Raw genomic sequence first — 17,376 nt, 5'->3', positions numbered from 1 at the left:
ACACCCACCCCTGTGACCAGGTCCTCATAACCCTCCCCTTTGGATTAGGTCATTAGGACCCTCCCAAAGGAATTGTGCCAAGAGCTATACAAAGAGAAATGAACTACATAAGGGGGGAATATGAAACTAAGGCAAGAACCAAGGAACCCAAAACCCTTAACCACCCCAGACTCTAAGAGCCATGCTGTTCTGCTCAGAGGCCATCCGTGCAGGGCCTAAACTGTACCTTATCCTTATTTTTCACTGTTCCAATAAGCTCCTGTCTATATTCTGTGCAACGGGCTTGAAGTTATTCCTGCTGGATTGCAAGGACTGGTGTTAGAACACCTGCAGCTGCTCAGGCTCCGCGGGCAGGTCTCCTGGGGAACAGGGACCTCCATTTGTGCCCATGAGATTCTTGTCCACCTCTAAAGTCATGGAACAGTCAGTGCTTCAGCCATTCCCTTAGGGTCACTCTTTCTTCCCATCTCTGTCTCATGCCTCAATACTTTACTCAGCAGAAAATCTGGCTCATTATTTGGTCAAAACATCTCTTATGTTCATCTCTCCTTTTTCATTTGTGTTTAAGCTGTTTGACGATAACTCTGTTTTTCTTTCTGTTTTCATATATCTAAGTATAGTTAACTTGACTTAGGAAGAATGGGACAGGGGCTGTCTTATTCCTTCTGTGTCATTTATCAAGTACCTTCCAAGGACTGTCTTGTAAGACATGATGCTGGTAACCTAATTAAGAACAATTTTAGGTGATTCAATTTCATCTGAATTTATTAGTCACCTGCCTAGCATTGTGCAAGGTAATCAGTTGGTGACAGAAGTAGTCAGGATGGGGAAGACACTGAGGTTGCTTAGGATGACTTCTGTGGTGGGACAAAACTTGACTCAGCACTGGGCTGTGACATAGCAGTCAAGGGTAGCAGAACCCCCAAAAGGACAGCCATTATGAAGGGGACAGACATCCCATGGGAGGAACTGGATTTCTCAATCTCCTTCTGAATGCACACATGGGAACTGGGAGTCAGTATGAGTGAACTAACAGGATGCTAAATAGCTGATCCTTTGTGAAGGAATCTAAGTCACCAGGGCAGACCTTATAGGCAACAGGCAGCCAGCGTGGTTTTTTTATTTGATTTGATTTGATTTGTTCTTCTTAGTTATACATGACAGTAGAATCCATTTTGACAAAATTATATAAGCATAGGATATATCTTATTCTAGTTAAAACCCCATTCTTGTGCATAGGCACAATGGTGGTGTTCGCTTAGGTAATTTCATATGTGTGCATGAGAAAAATATGTTAAATTTATTCAAAGGGAGAAATAAATGATCCTAGTGCCAAGTTGGGGGAGAGAAAGCCGGCAGGAATGCGGAATGTACTGGAGAGAAAGACAGCTTTAGCTCAGTAGTTTTGGAGAAAGTCAGAGTTCTTAGGGAGACAAAGAGAGAAGGAGTTGGAAGACCAAACAGGAAATCATACTTTCTTCTCCAAATGCTGTTATCAAAATTGGGATGCTAAAGGTCAAGATTTATCCAGGCAATCAAGTGCTTTCATACCTGAGGATCTCTCTTCTGGGAGAAAACAGGAGTCACAAAGGCCATCTGGCCTCACTGGTCCCGGTCAGCATTGGAGCTGACAATCTCACTCCAGAGATGGGGCCAGGGAGGCTAGTTCAGGAACAGGAACAACTGGTGGGCTGCTTGTGCAGAGCTGCCCGCCTGCCATGACTCTGCCCAGCTCTGTGACTCAGTGTTGTTCAGAGCCTTAGAAAAACTTAAAACTCCCCAGGCTACCAGCTTGTATTTTCAGAATCAAAAGTCAAGGTCGTGGCCAGAAAGATTATCTGGAAATTATACTGTGGGCCAGAGATGAGTTCAAACACAAGAGGCATGGCCCACTCAACAGGCACAGGACCCGCTGGGCTGCAGCTTCTGCTTCTCTGCTCTCTACTACTGAACCAAGGAGGAATGCAGACATGAATCAAAACACTGGGTCATGGGCTGGGGTTGTGGCTCAGTGATAGAGCACTTGCCTAGCATGTGTGAGGTACTGGGTTCGATTCTCAGCACCACATATAAATAAATGAATAAAATAAAGGTTCATCGACATCTAAAAATATATTTAAAAAAACAAAACAAACAATAACAACAAAAAACACTGGGTCACCTTTAGCCCTTGCACAGGGAGGAAAGTAATTCTGAGCAAAATGAAGCAATTTTTTCCCTTTCCTTTTTATGTAAAGACACCTGTTTTGTGTTTTGGGGGAGACAAGTGTTTCAATGTTCTCTCTTCTTTGTAAACTTATAAATGTTGTCTGAAAAGAATTTTTTCATTAGCGCATGAGAGTTACACATAGTAGTTGGGTTCATCTCAGATAAATTCACATACAGTCTTTTATTTTTCCAGTTTTACTCTCCTGCTCTGTTAGAGTCTGTAAACAAGTCAGGATGGTGCCTGGCATTTTGCCAGAGAAATGTTAGGGTCTGTAAACAAGTCAAGATGGCGCCTGGCAAAATGCCAGAGGGAGTGGTTTGTGAAGTAACGCCAGTGAGCCATTAAGTATGGAGATTCCTTATTGGTTGACTGATGTATCTAGTTTATGCTAATTAAGATAAGCTGTGTGGAATGTATAAATACCGCTCCTGTCCTACAATAAACGGCTTCCACTCCTGCTGTATCAATCTACACAAGTTGTTCGTCACCCCCCGGTTATTTTGCTGCAGCCGGACTGTGGCACTGCTCCAATAAGTGTTGATGAGTATGGAGGTTCCAGGGAGCCTGGACCCCCAGGCTCCCTGACTTCTGCTCTGATGGCCTCTCAGGCCTAACATCACTTGCTCCTTTGCACAGCCACCCCAGTGGTCCCTGCACTGATTTACCTCAGCTGGCCACCAGGAGGCTGCCAGCCAGGTCAAGGCCCCAGAGCCCCAACACTTTTGGTTAGATGTTTTAAAGATGTTTCGGTTTTAATGTCGCTTTCATTTACTAGTCCAGAAAACGACTCAGGAGCCACTGCTTAAACAATTCCACCTGGGCGCTGATTGGTCAAAAGGTAAGGGGAACACACACAGGTGACACTCTGGCCCCACAGAGCTGTTGCAGCCCCAGGAGGTTACGTGCCACTGTGGTAGAATCCCCAAGCACAGGTGGGTGCTGAGGTGCTCAGGTGCAGAAAAGCCACTGGCAACATAGAGGGCTGGTGATCTGCCCTCTGGACTCCACAAAGCACAAAACTGCCCCTGCCTGAGACTGACCCAACTGGCACAGCTCACCATTCCTGGGACAGTCGCTCCTTAGGGCTCCTTCCTATGGGGGTCTTACCATCCCTTCACCACCAGAGTGCTGTCCAGGGACATAATTAGAGTATAACTCCTCAACTATAGTCATGTCTCATAATGACATTTCTGTCAACAGACATCACTGTGGTCATAGGCACCTTCCTGCAAGTACACTCTATGATGTTCACACAAAGACACAATCAGCTCTCATAATTGGTCATGTCATTAAGCAGCATATGGTCACTTACACAGAACATTGTGCTTCTGCGACTAATGGGTTTGCCAACCTGCTATGTCACCTGGGGACCCAGCAGTGACAAGTAGAGAAATAGACTTGGGGTTTCAGCTCTGTAGGGTCTGTATGGGTTTATCGAAGATTTTTTTTTAAATAGTTCTCATATCCTAAAGGCAACTGGGTGAATTTTTCATATTTAAATTGAAACCAACAACTCAATAAATCCTGCCTACACCATTACTTCTCCTACTCGATCTCACAGCCATGAAACATTAATGTGGAAGAGAAATGAAAAACAACATAAACCCAAATCCTGTCAGCTGAATCAGGTAACAAGACTTGGGAGGCAGACCAAGGGATGCATGGTTGCATGTATCCCAAATCTCACTGTGATCAGGAACTACAGTGTGGTCAGGTCAGGCTCTAAGGACAGAGACGCTCTGGTGCCCAGAACCAGCCCAGCGAGGAAGACTGCCCAGAACATCATCTGTCCATTTGGAAATGCCTCCCCTCCCATGTGCCAGGCTCTGTGCTAGGTCAGAAGAGAGAGCTGGGAAGACAGGCAGGGGCTACCCTCATGTCCTAGGCACTCATCAAGCCCAGCCAGTGCCCTTTCCCAGGTTGGCCTTCTCTGGTCCAAGGCTGCTCCAGAAGCCCAGGCTGCACTCCATGCTCCCAAGGCCTGTGGAGCAGACAGAGGGCTCCTGGCTCCTGAAACCACTCCTGCTTCCCACACTTCTGTTCCCGGATGCAAACATTCATTCAACAGACATTTTCTATGCCAATGCTCAGAAGGGAGGTTCAAAGCTGAGGAAAGACAGGTTCTTGCTCTTGGCAGTTCCACAGTGCCTCGTCCTCCCTGTGAGAATGACACACATTCTTCTAGCAACCTGCCCCTCCATGGCTTTTTAATCAAACCACACTCTAGTCTTCCTCTAAATTGTCCAGCGGGAAAGGTCCCTAGGTTAACATACCCGATCACACCACACCAAATCCCTCGGAGGCTTTGCTTTCAGTCAGTGGTTTCCACCTTGGCAGGACATTGGAATCCTTTGGGGGAAGGTCTCAGAAACCCTCATGGCCAGCCTGCACTCCAGACCCACCCTCTTGGAGCCCCTGAAATGTGACACCACTGTTTTATACTTTATTTTTAACTCTCTAGATAACTGCAATGAGCAGCCAAGATAAAGAGCCTTTTCACATTCCTTGCCACTTACAAGTGCTGCCCCCAAGGCCGAGGAGCAGGTATAGGCAATCTCCTTGGAGACCTTTCCACCATCAAAACAGGTCTGGTGTTCCTTATGATTACATCCCACTTCCTATGAATCTGCCTTTGGCTTCCTTTGTCACGCCTGGCTCAGTGTTCTGTAACTAAGCACTTAACATCCTTTTAACAGTTCTACAGGTGGAAGCCTTCTCATAATCCTCCATGGGACTCAAAGCAGCGTTGGTGCAGGCCCTGCCCGTGGTTTTCCTTCAGTGCCTTAGTTCTGGTTCATGCTTGGTATGAAGTGCTCCATAAGCCCTTGTGGAATGAAAGGCACCCTCAGGACCTGGCCCTTATCATACTCCCACTTACTCCAAGTACATACGTCACACCTGCTCAGCCACCAGCCCACAGCCTCTGTTGTTAACTAACAAATAACAAGTATTACTGAACCCACTCCTTACATTGTGATTCTGGGTTTAGGGACAAGCTGTTCATGAAGATAAGCAAATGCAGCTTTCTTTAGTTTCCTGGAACTGGGCTCTGAAGTCCCAAACCTGAAACTTAGCCTTCAGCAAACCAGGGTGAGAGACTGATGCAAGTCAGATTTCTCCAAAATGTAGCAGAGCAAATTTCACGAAAAACATTTCAAATTCTTCTTTCTCTTCGCTTCTTTTTCTACCATGGCAGTAGAGAAGGCCACATTTCTTGGGATTTTGCTCTTGGAAATTGAAGGCACCACATAAGTGTGAATGAGACTTAGAAGTGTGAATACAATCCTTGGCAATGAATACTGCTTTATGGTTGAGACAAAAGACTCTTTAGGCAAAGGAACAGGTGGAACTATGGTTGGTTGTTAGGTTTGCATTGGGTGCACACTGCCAAGTATGATGGGGAATGAATTCTGAAGGGTTTCAGTTAGAAGTGACAATACTCAACATATATTATTGATGACACCTGGTCCCAGGACAAGTCACTCTGATGATCTTCAAAAGCAGTGGTGGTCCCAGGCTCCAGATTTTCCTAGGAAAGGCCCCAGGCTCCTCTGTGGACAGCCGGGTACCTCACTGTCTTAGCCTTCCACACCTACCTCCAAGCTGCCCTACGCACATCACATAAACATACACATTCACGTGGCTTGATTTCCTTTAGTCCAAACAGCTAGGAGCAATGGCTGTGGGACCTGAAGGTGCTAGAGGCAGAGTACGCCGAAGAGCTGGACAGAGGTAGTTGGGTGGTTGAGGCTGGCCCCCAAGTGCACTGGCAGTTCTAGCTCTAGCTTACCCACTTTCCACCACTCCAGGGGATCCATCCAAGCCTGGTCATTCTCTCCTTTCCTGTTTCTAGCTACCTTTTAGCTTCCACAGGGATTCCTCCCTTAAGAACACATTCTAACTACTGTTTAAACCCATCACAGCCAACATCTCCTCTGTGAAATCATCCCCTGGCTTTCTAAGTAAGGGTAACCATTCTCTATGAAGTCTCCAAATATGCACTTGAATTTCTTTTATGACCATGTTCCTAACTACTTTCAGATTTGAATCCTGGCTCTGCCACATTTATCTTATGTGACACCTGGACAAGTTTCTTCACTATTCCAAACCTCAGACTCCTCATGTATAAAAAAGGGGATCCTAGGATCACCTCATGGGGTTGTGGTGAGGGCTACAGAAATTCTATATGACATGCACTGGCTCAGTAAGGGGTACAAATAATATGTCTTATTATGACACATAAACAGAAGATCCCTGATAAACTTCAACAATACATTCACTGAGTGAGTTTAGTAGAAGCAGCAGGAGATGGAGGTGCAGAGTCCAAGACAGGACACTGCCCTTGGAGATCTGGTCTCATGGGGAAGCAAGAATAAGTGCCGAGTCCATGTAGGAAAGAGAAGTGGCCAGGAGCACTTCTAGAGGAGACACTACTGGGACTGGTGAGCAACAGATTTCTAGGAGGATAAGAAGAAGGATGAGTAGGCTCAAAAGAGAGAGCAGTGGGAGCAACCCCATTGTATGAGCAAACCAGCTGTGTTTAGAGAGCTTCAAGGTGGCAGGGAAGGAGAGGGACAGTAAGGTGAGTACCCCTGAGCCATGTCTGATGATTGTTTCCTGGATGATGAAGAATCACTAGTGAGCCCTTTAGAGTGAGGCCTGGGGACTGGATGAGATGATAATCAATGACGTGTGAGTAAAGATTTAATCACTGATTTGCTGCAAATGTGCACAGATAGCCTGGCATGGTGGTGCACACCTGTAAGCACAGTAACTCCGGAGGCTTAGGCAGGAGGATGGCAAGTTTGAGGCCAGCCTCGGCAACTCAGTGACACTTTTATCAACTTAAGTGAGACTCTGTCTTAAAACAAAAACTTAAAGGGGCTGGTGATATAGCTCAGTGATAAAATCTGGGTTAGCCCTGGGTTAAATCTCCAGTACTTGAAACAAACAAACAACAACAAAAACTCTCATGAGGAGCTGCATATAAGCTTACCATAATTTTTTTTTCATAAAAAGCAGAGGTCAGTGTTATGGTTTAGATATGAGGTGCCCTTCAAAAGCTCATGTGGTAACAATAAAACAATTTTTGGAAGTGAAATGATTGGTTATGTGAGACATGTAATCAAATCAGTGGATTAATTAACTGGATGGTAACCACAGGCAGATAGGGTATGGACCGAGGTTTTTAATTTGTGCCTGGTAAGCAGAGCTCTCTCTGCTTCCTGCTATCAGGTGCAGAGCTGCTCTCCTCTGCCATACCCTTCTGCCATGACGCTCTGCCTCATCTTGGGCCCAGAGTGACAGGGTTGCTGACAATGGACTGAACCTCTAAACCATGAGCCAAAATAAACCATTCCTCCCTGAGTTGATCTTGTCAGGTCTTTTCATCACAGTGATGCAGAGCTGGCTAAAAGAGTCAGTAAACTCTGGCCCAGGGACTATCACCTGCTTTTGTAAATATAATTTTATGACACAGCCTTAGCCATTCCTTGACACTTTCTCTGTGGCTGCTTACCCACTAAGAGTTGAGTTGCAGCTGAGACTGAAAGGCCTAAAATACTTATAATTGGTCCTGAAAAAAATGTCCCAGCACATGATGTAAAGAATATATAACTCACAAATCCTAAATAATACTAAAAACATAAAATACTCTTTCCTGGGAAGGGGTACCGGGGATCGAACTCAGGGGCACTGAACTACCGAGCCACATCCCCAGCCCTATTTTGTATTTTTTATTTAGAGACAGGGTCTCACTGAATTGCTTAGCACCTTGCTTTTTCTGAGGCTGGCTTTGAACTTGTGATCTTCCTGCCTCAGCCTCCTGAGAGGCTGGGATTACAGGCATGTGCCACCGCACAGAGCCATAAAATATTCTTTATTGTAAAATTTACACGGCCAATTGATTCTTACAAATGCTTTTGTTGATTTTTGCTGACTTCTTGTGCCTGTAGCCCACTGAGAGTTGTGACTGATGAATGAGTAGAGTTCCAAGGTGAATGTTAGTTAATATTTCATTTACATTAAAAAGTTGAAAGTAAAATAGAAATTTCATTTGTTCATTAGAGCAACTTCTTGAATTAAATGTTAGTTTTTTAATATTTTTTTTCTTCAGTCTAAAGAACCAACCCCCCAAAAAAAAGTCCTTATCTGTAGTATTTGCTAATTTCCTTCTGCTGTGGTTGTTTGACTCTGTAAACATAATGTCACCGAATGTGGAGTTGGGAAGACATACAAAGTGGCCTATGTTTATGAGGCATTTCCACAATAAAGATGAAATAAATATGCAGAATCTCTAGCATGCAGATAACACATGTAGAAACATGCTAAGGAAGTAATGGTTTTGGATACTTATACTCCTGAAAATAAAATTTGTTTAATTGCATTCTTACACAATTTATTGTTTTTTAAATGGGGTCTGGTCATCTTAGCCAGCCTGGGTTTACCCTCCTGGGTTCAAGCAAGCCTCCTGCCTCAGTCTCCTGAGTAGCTGGGACTATAGGTGCACATCATCACACCCAGCTCTACAATTTAAATTTTGATAATGGTCAATTTAACAAATGACTCACAAAATTCTAGAAAAAGAAACCATCAGTTTTCATTAGTGGATACGGTCTGGTTCCAGCACACAGTGTGCAGAGACAGAGCAAGCAGGTATAACCAGAGGTCCTAATGGCTCAAATGAAGGGGCTGTGGATGGAGGAAAAGAGATGAGGTCAAGAGCTATGATGAAGGCACAATCTTCAGAACTAAGTGGCTTCCAGGATACCAGGGAATCAGGAAAGCAAGGATGCTAAGGATGGTTCCCTGGTTTAGGGTGTGGGTCGCTGACTGGATGGTGTCCTATTAGCCAAGTCAGGCACAACAGGAGAGCAGGCACAGATGTGGGGAGAGACACGGTGACTCCTTCGTCCACCGCTGGACCAAAGTGCCAGGTGGTTGCTGTGTCTCACTCACCTTACTCTCACTCAGCTCACTCAGGCTGAGCCAAATGTCAAACCTCAGCCTTTCTCCTTAATGTGAACTGAATGAATCCCTTCTGAAGAATCAGGCACCAGCTATTGCCTTGGAAAAAGAAAAGTCTCCAGAGAATACTAACACTCATAAATCGCAAACACAAAACATTGGTGAATGAGTAAAATGTTAACAGAAGCCAGGTCTTAGGTAATATAATGGGCAAGTCTCCAGAATGAGCAGAATCTTGCAAAAGCCTCAATGATACAAATCATAAAAATGGGACCTCTGAAATTTAAATTAATTTTGGAGGCAAAAATCCTCCTCTTCAAGGCCAACATTGTATCACCTCTTTAAGTCCTAGTTATCTTAAATGCTTTAGAGATAAATAACATCACTTTTTTAAGAAAGAGCTCAGTTACGTCTGTTTCTCATTCATTACCGAACCTATGTTACTTTTCTTAAGTCAAACTAACTTCTCCGTATGTTTAGGCCTCCAGTTTTGAAGCTAAATTGAGCAGGTCCTCCCTGTTGGAGTAGGTTATTATTGGTGACGGGACATTAATGGTTTCATCAGAGGGAAACTTTAGTTACAGCTCAGACTTATCATTCTCTCCCCTCTCTTTCTCCCACCCTACACCTTAGGCTAAGTGTCTTATAAACATCTAGTGATGGCAGAGAGGACAAGATAAAAACACAGGGAGGCAAAAGAAACCCCATATATCGCTGTGCAGAGCCGACAACTCTGAGCCTGCAGCCCTGTTGGCCACAAGAGGCTGGAGATTCTCTGCCAGGGTGAAGAACACCTGAGTCTACCAGTACCTGTGCAGTCTCCTCCCATGCTGTGCTCAATGTCCGTACATAGACTTCGAATGTCTTTGGTTTACCTTCTCCATTATTAGCCAAATGACTCCCTCTCAACTTGACTTCTGATACTCACGAAACAGGCCATGACCCCACCAATGCCCAACATGAAATTTTCCTCTCCCTCCTCTGAACCAAGACCCTCTCATGCACACGATGCTAATTCTCAATGTCCCTCCTGTAAGCTCCTGCAGTCTTGTAGCCTCAGGGGCTCCCGGGGTCCCTGACTTGCAGCAGGTCCTCCATTCATGTCTGTTCAAAGCTTGATTATTCAAAATGTGGTTTCTCAGGGAAAAACAAATGTGGTTTTGCAACATCAGAGGTCTTTTTCTTTAAATAGCTTCTTGTAAATATGTACTAAAGCTAAATGGAAAAATTTGGATAATTTTGTTTATTTAGTGGCTTTACCAGAGATACCAACAAATATTTCAGGACACCTGCTGTGTGTACAAACTCTCTATGGTGGTAATACGTCAATGACACAAAATATACTTCTAAATGTGAATGGCCACTTTTAGAGGCAGCTGAGGTCATGTTTGCAGCTATAATAACCTTGTCTTCAATTCTGTTTTAAGAAGTCATGCTTGGATGTGTGCCCTGAAGACCAAGCAAATATTCTTTGTCTTGCCACATGAGAAATATGTTGGTTATGTACGTAACAATTTGGGGGACAGGGAGACCTCGGGGGCCAGTGGAATACTGAAAACAATTTTTTTTTTCCTGACTACTTTTAACTCAGGACAGACCCTGCCCCTGGACTAATGATTAGAGTTCACACCATCCTAGTCTCCAAGTCATTCTTCTTGGCCTACAGCTCTCAAACTTTGGCATGTTTGAAGGGTTGTTAAAACAGTGCTGAGGTCCTGCCCCAGAGTTTCTGATTCTGATGTTCTGATTTTACATTTCTAACAAATTCCCATCGATGCTGCTGCTGCTGCTCCAGAGGAATCTTACTTTGGGAATCACCTATCCAGTTCATCCTCCAGTGAATTCCTCGGACAGTTTTTCCCACTGAGTGCTCAGTCTAGTTCTACCCCCACCCCTTTACAGTGGGGAACTCACCATCCACGAAGACTATGAGCTTTGGTCAGTTTCCCCATCTTAAACCGAATATGAGCAATCCCTTTAAACTTTCCCCTGCTTTTGCCTCCAGGGTCTGGACCTTCCTTCCTTCCTTCCATGAAGCCTTCCCCAAAACTGAAGATCCCATTCTCTCTTTCCTGCTCCTTCACACCTCATCCCCATTCAGATCTTTCTTTAGACACTTCTGTCTTAACCTTGTGCATTACTATGACAGGAAAGTCCTATTTTTTCCTAATTTGTACAATTTCAAGATTAAATAGCTTATAAAACAAAATATGCATGAGCCCCAATAAGCTATATCCCAAAGTAAGATTTCAACATTGTAAACTTGACCAATTCCGCCTTTCTGTTCTCATATAAGTTACATATGTGAAAGTGCTTTTGAAGCTGTGACTTCCTAACGTCAGGCCCCAGGCTAATGTGAGACTGTGGCGATGCGTGTACATCAGTTTGCAGTGGAAGAAACCAGTTTTTCCATGAAGCCTAATTCTTTCTAGTTAAATAGCTACTCTCCATTCAGAGATTATGCCCTTCCTATTTTTCATGGTTGAAATAACATTCTTGAAATGAGGTTGAGCAGGGGATCAACGGAGTTGCAAAATCAGGGCCCCAATTTCCAGCTCTATAAGCCTTGTACAAAATCAGGTCAGACTGGTCTCATTTTGCTCTCATTCAGCTATTGTCTTGGATCCTTGATTAGCCAGAAAGCAGAACACTTCCTCTGAGTTTGGCCACAGCCTTCCCCTGTATATACCTTCCACTGTGGAATGGAAGGGGGCATCTTTTCTAGAGCTGCTCATCATGTGGCCAAGGATCCCTGATTTTGCAAAAGAAATGCTTCCTCTTATAGGATGGGAGATACCTGCAGCTCCTTAAGGGCTTCTCCATGGCCCTGTGAGAAGAGGGATTCCATGAGAAGAGGGATCAGGTCATCTGACAGACACTGACAACTGCAGCCCTGTCCTCCTCTGCCTACTGCCTTCCCATGTTCTTTCCCACAGGCTCTAAGCCTGCCACTGGCACACTGGTTTTCAGGGCTGCTGTGCCCTGGATATTCTTATGGCCAAGGCTTGGAGGAATGAGACCAGGGAAGGCTTGTGCAACCATGCTGGGGACAGACACTGTAGGGGTGGCACCAGGAGGCCCCTCTGCTTTGACAGGCTCCCCTGGCTCAGGCCCTTTCCTTTCCCAGGCCAGGCTCTGGTCTGGCTTAGGAGGATCTGATGTAATGCAGGGTTCTGTACACCTCCTTTTCCCTATGCAGTCTCACTCTTGGGCCATGGCTACAGATCCCTGAAATTTCATAGTTTTAGTCATATATTTGAATTTTGATTTTGACCTGGGGAAAAGACAAAGGCCTCCAGGGACCTATGTCCTCACGTCCTTAGGATGCCAGTGTAAAGGGGTGGATACGGGCTTTGAAATAGGACATGGGGTTAACATGAAGACAAAGGGTCCCCTAAGAGTATGTGCACTGTGGCAGGGGATAAGAATTCTTGGTGATCTGGGATATTCCTAGCCTAAGAAAGTGGGAAATTCAAGAAAGAAAATTATCTTCTAGAAATGGAGGTCAGCAAACTTTTTCTATAAAAAGCCATATAGCAAATGCTCTAGGCTTTGCAGGCCCTGGGGTCTGTTGTAACCGGTCCACTCTGCTGTCGTGGTGTGACAGCAGCCACAGAGAGCATGGCTGTAAGTACGAAGTAGGCCACCTCTGGCCTGGAGGCTGCAGTTTGCTGCCCTGGTCCTAGACAAAGCCTCAAAAACTCTTTGCCAGCCTCCCTAGCCCCCGAGTTTCATGCTTTTTCAGTAGTCAATTGGTTCTTCCCTGTGTTATGTTTTGTTTTGTTCAATCTGTTAATGGTCCATGACCCTTGTGGCATCTAAGGTCAAGACTCTGCATCCCTGGGGCCAGCACAGAGCAGGTGTTTTGTGCACATCTGGGGACAAAGTGTGTGCAGTGGAGGGGGAGAAAATGTTTATAGCAGACAAACCTCGCTGAGCATTTCCAGTCTCTTGGCAAAAAGCTACAGGGCTCACAACGGAAAAGGAATCTTTCCTGATGACAAACACGACCAGCAGTCAGCTGCCTGGCTTACTATTTTGTTCCTTGTTAAAATGCAAACCCACGGGTCGATTTTGACGTCAGGGCTAAACCCCAGAAAGCAGCACCACCGGAACGCCTGCAGACAGGCTGGTCCCCGTCCAGGGAGCCCTCCCCGGCCCCCGAGCCCCTGGCCGCGCACTCCCGCCGCCTTCGATGAGGAGGAAAAGCGCTGTAGCCAGCCAGGGGGATAAAAATGCTTTATTATTGGAAAATCTAAGAGTCTCTCTAGGCCTGTGCCGCACCATTAGGTGACGTCAATGGCTCAGGGTATCCGAGCTCTGTGTTTTCTACTCTTCTCAGAACAGCAGCTGATTCATGGCAGTAAAGGCGTTTCTATTTAGAGCTGCAGAGAAGAAGAGGTGGTCCCTTGCTTCTGCATCCTGAAGTCCTGTGCTAACGGACGGTCTGCTCTCCCTGTCCAGCAAGAAGCATTCATAGCTGACAGGAGGCCAGGACTGAGACTCTCCATTTCGTTGAAGCTAACCATCAGGTTGAGGGCCTACTATGTGCCAGGCAGGTGGGCACACAAATACTAGATGGCCCTCCTAGAGATGAGGGGAGGGAAGGTTAGCACAAAAACAGCTGTGGACAATGATGAGGAGGGGGCACGTAATACAAAGGAAGGAAGGTGCTTTGGGGAGCAAGGTGGTTCTTAACACTTCTTGGGTTGAACTGTGGGGGACTGTTATGATTCAGACATGTGGAATTGGAGACTGGCAATTCATTCTCAGAAAGAGAAGAGGAGGGGAAGTGAGGTCAAACTGGTGGGCCAAGTGTGTCTGTGTCCTCTACTGTGGGTCCATAGCCCAGAGACAGTGCTTTGCACAGCTTCAGTAAAAGACACAGCAGGATCGCCTGTCCCTCTCCCTCCCCTGCCTGTGTCACCTCTCAGGCAGACCTCATTTCTCCTCCCAGCGTGTCTGAGAGGAGAGACTGCAGAGGGTGGCTGTTTGAAGATTCTTTTTTTTTTTTTCTTATGAAAGTCATTCCCTTTCTTTCTCAGGGGTCTCTAAGGATTTGCCTCTCTCTATGTGACTTTATGGTATTACCTGAAAATTTCCTGCTTCCAGATTAAATTCTCAGTGCTGAAGAAAGCATTTTGGGTTGGACTAAATATTATGAACAAGCCCATGGCCACAGATGCCTTTGATGCCCTGAGGCACCGACTGACCCAGTCCCAGCCTCCCTCTGGAGTCTCTCCTTATTGCAAGGAGCCCAGGTGACCACAGTCCTCCCAGCTCGAGTCTACCTCCTCATCTGACCAGGCTTCACCTCATCCTGCACTTCACAAGTCTCTACCACACAAAATACAATGGATTCCTCCCTGGGCGCTCTTAAAGTCCCTTAGAGACACTGTCCCTTCTTTAAAAATCTTCATCAGAGGCCACATTGTACAATTTTTCAAAAACAGATTGGGGGGCAATTATGTTTGTTATATACTTTTTAATCAACAAATTATAAAGCATAAGATAAAATAATCTACATGAACCAGCGGTAAAAGTATAAATCAAGTATAAATACCTGTCCCCAGGATGCTCCCTATGATAAAACTACCTTAAAAAGTTCCTGAATATAACAACATACTAAAATTGTTATTTTAGAAGGCAGCATTCAAATGCATTGCTCTACATGATGGAACGGCAAGTACTATTTTGAAATTATTTTTGATCATTTGTAGTGGTGAAATGCTCAAGTGAATACATACTTCATTTTTGTTTACAAGATTAAGATAGGAAATAGAACATTTTTGGCTTGGAAGAAGAATTTTATATCATGAAATACATCAGCCAGGAGAGTCAGGCATAAGGTACAGCATAACTAATGTAGACTACTAATAATGTCAGGTAGACTTGTAGAGGAATTTGGGGGGGAAAGTCTGTCAGAGGTATCTAGTTTTCTCATAAACCTTCTTCATTGGCAACTACAGTAAGATATGGAGAAAGACAAGCAGAGAACAGTGGTTGAGATGTAACACACGGCCAAGCTGACAAAGCAAACGGAAGAAGCTGAATACTGTACCTGCTTGTTATTGTCAGTGGTACAACACAGCTTCTTGAGGGAGACAAAATGCCTAATTTTCCTAATAATATAAATAATCAGTTATTAGTCAGATAGGAGAGGATTCAACAAGTCAACAAATGAAAACATCAACAGTCTTCTTAAAGCAAAACTCCAAGGTCCCTCCTAGGGCAGGTGTAGAATTCAAACAAAACCCAAGCTACAGGAAACACACTTTCCACCCTGGGCCCACACAATGCCTTCAAACATGAGCCTCCCTGGTCATTCTAGCTGGCTTGGAAACCTTCCTAATGGGTATTTCATTTTGCAATGGCCTCCTGAAGTTTGGTGCCTAGATATCTTCAGTGATCAAATGAAATGCTACTGCAGATAAATTGGTCTTAATTCAGCTGACATGAATAATTTTATTGCTTATATAAAAAGCGAAAGACTCATTTGGACAATGACCAAATTTCATGGTTGCTGTTTTTACATTAAATATTCCATATTCTTTCACACTATGGTTGTCATAATGATGGCATTTTTCAGGCAGAGAAAAATCCTCCTATTTCAAGGTCATGGACAGAATCCTGAAACTCAATCTATGGTCCTGCTCACCACAAGGGAAACCAAGAAGAAGAGGACAGGTGCACCAGCCCTGTGCAAAAAAAAAAAAAAAAATCAGCTCAGGATGGATTTTCTACCAAGAGTAAAGCCATGAAATCCAGAGAGTATGTTAGAATTTATATCTGAGAAGACTTGGGTACATCCGTTCTCTGTCTCTGTCTTTCTCTGTCTCTGTCTCTTTCTCTCTCTGGTTTACTTTTCTCTAGATGATTACAAAGATAGCTTTAAAAATCCTGTATTATTCTGTAATGAGTTTCACTCAAATAGGATGGGGTAAAATTACTCTACTTTTAATCAGAATAGCCTCTGATAGCTCAATGTCTCCAATTAGGGAAAATAACACTGGAAATTATGTCTGGATAAAATAATTTCTTTCTCTCATCTGTAAAATCAGAAAAAAAAAAATTATTCTGACAGCAATTACCAGGCAATAGCATATCTCCTCTGCTTTGGTTACCCAATAATTGTGGTCACACCTACAAAATGATTTTTAGCTTCGATGTTCTGAGAGGATGGTCTAAGGATGATGACAGAAACAACATGACAGCCACGGGCATTATCTTCCTCCCATGGTTATGTGCACTGATGGCTGTAGGTGAGGTGCTACCCGTCAGGAGGAAGGCCTGGGGACAGCCTCTTTCCCATGGCTGGAAATCCTTGGTCAGGGGCCTTCCAGTGCCCACAACCTCCAGAGTCAAGCCAAAGGGAAGACACAAATTACAAAATAGCATGAAATACCAGGAGGTAGTATCTGAACAGACAGAAGGACAATTTTCAAACTAACCAAAAAGTAAAACTGGAGGGGAAATAATTTACAAACACTGCTGAATGTATGGAATATCTACTTTTCTTTTTTTTTTTTTTTTGATGTTGATGGACCTTTATTATCTTCATTTATTTATATGCGGTGCTGAGGATTGAACCCAGTGCCTCACACATGTTAGGCAAGTGTGCTACCACTGAGCCACAACCCCAGCTCCATGAAATATCTAGTTTTTTAATCACATAATGATTTTAAAGGAACTCGGCTTGTCTGGAAGTTATATATGGGACTTTCCGATTCCAGTCACTGGCATAATAATAGCTATCATGATTCCTTCCAAAATGTCACATGTCACACGTCCTTATAAATTCAAACTCTTGTGCTGGTGTTGACTTTCAAGTTAGTTTACAAACAATCGTCCTATTTGGTGGTCCTATTTACCTCTGTGAACCTCCTCACAAAATTTGACTGGAAGAAGGAGAAGGAATTGCCTGTTTTCCTATCTCTCTACAGGATTCTCTAGTAATCTGGGGTTCCATGGAATCAAATGCCCTTAGTTCCTGATCAGACACCTTTCTCTGCAGGTCAGCAGGTTCCATGGCTCTTTTACCCCTTGTAGAATAAGCTCAGAGTCAGTCTGGAGAGAACCAACAAAGAGTTGGGGCCTCAAGAAGGAAAGAAGGTTGGTTCCCTGTGGGCTGAGACCGGCAACTCTGGTTGGAAATCACTTGTCATTAAGGGGAAGGGACAGCCTAGACCTTAAATATGCTT

The 17,376-nt window shown here is 44.4% G+C and overlaps 1 protein-coding gene across 7 annotated transcripts in view; it reads right to left on the bottom strand.

Moving 5' to 3' along the window:
* The window catches only part of Pde8b (phosphodiesterase 8B), a 236,991-nt gene that overhangs the window by 45,123 nt on the left and 174,492 nt on the right, over nucleotides 1-17,376 (bottom strand). For 5 of the 7 annotated variants that reach the window (XM_046427538.2, XM_046427545.2, XM_046427507.2 and 2 more), the window contains exon 10: nucleotides 15,237-15,297. The exons of the other annotated variants lie outside the window; for them this stretch is intronic. In XM_046427538.2, the coding sequence (XP_046283494.1) occupies nucleotides 15,237-15,297 (61 nt within the window). The remainder of the gene's footprint in view (nucleotides 1-15,236; nucleotides 15,298-17,376) is intronic. 7 annotated transcript variants of the gene reach the window in all.

This window comes from Marmota monax, unplaced genomic scaffold (assembly GCF_021218885.2).
Source record: "Marmota monax isolate L192 unplaced genomic scaffold, Marmota_monax_Labrador192_F-V1.1 WCK01_AAM20220418_F8-fsc00018, whole genome shotgun sequence".
Taxonomy (NCBI): domain Eukaryota; kingdom Metazoa; phylum Chordata; class Mammalia; order Rodentia; family Sciuridae; genus Marmota; species Marmota monax.
Note: the sequence above shows the minus strand (reverse complement) of the source record. Positions and strands in the feature narration are given on the sequence as shown.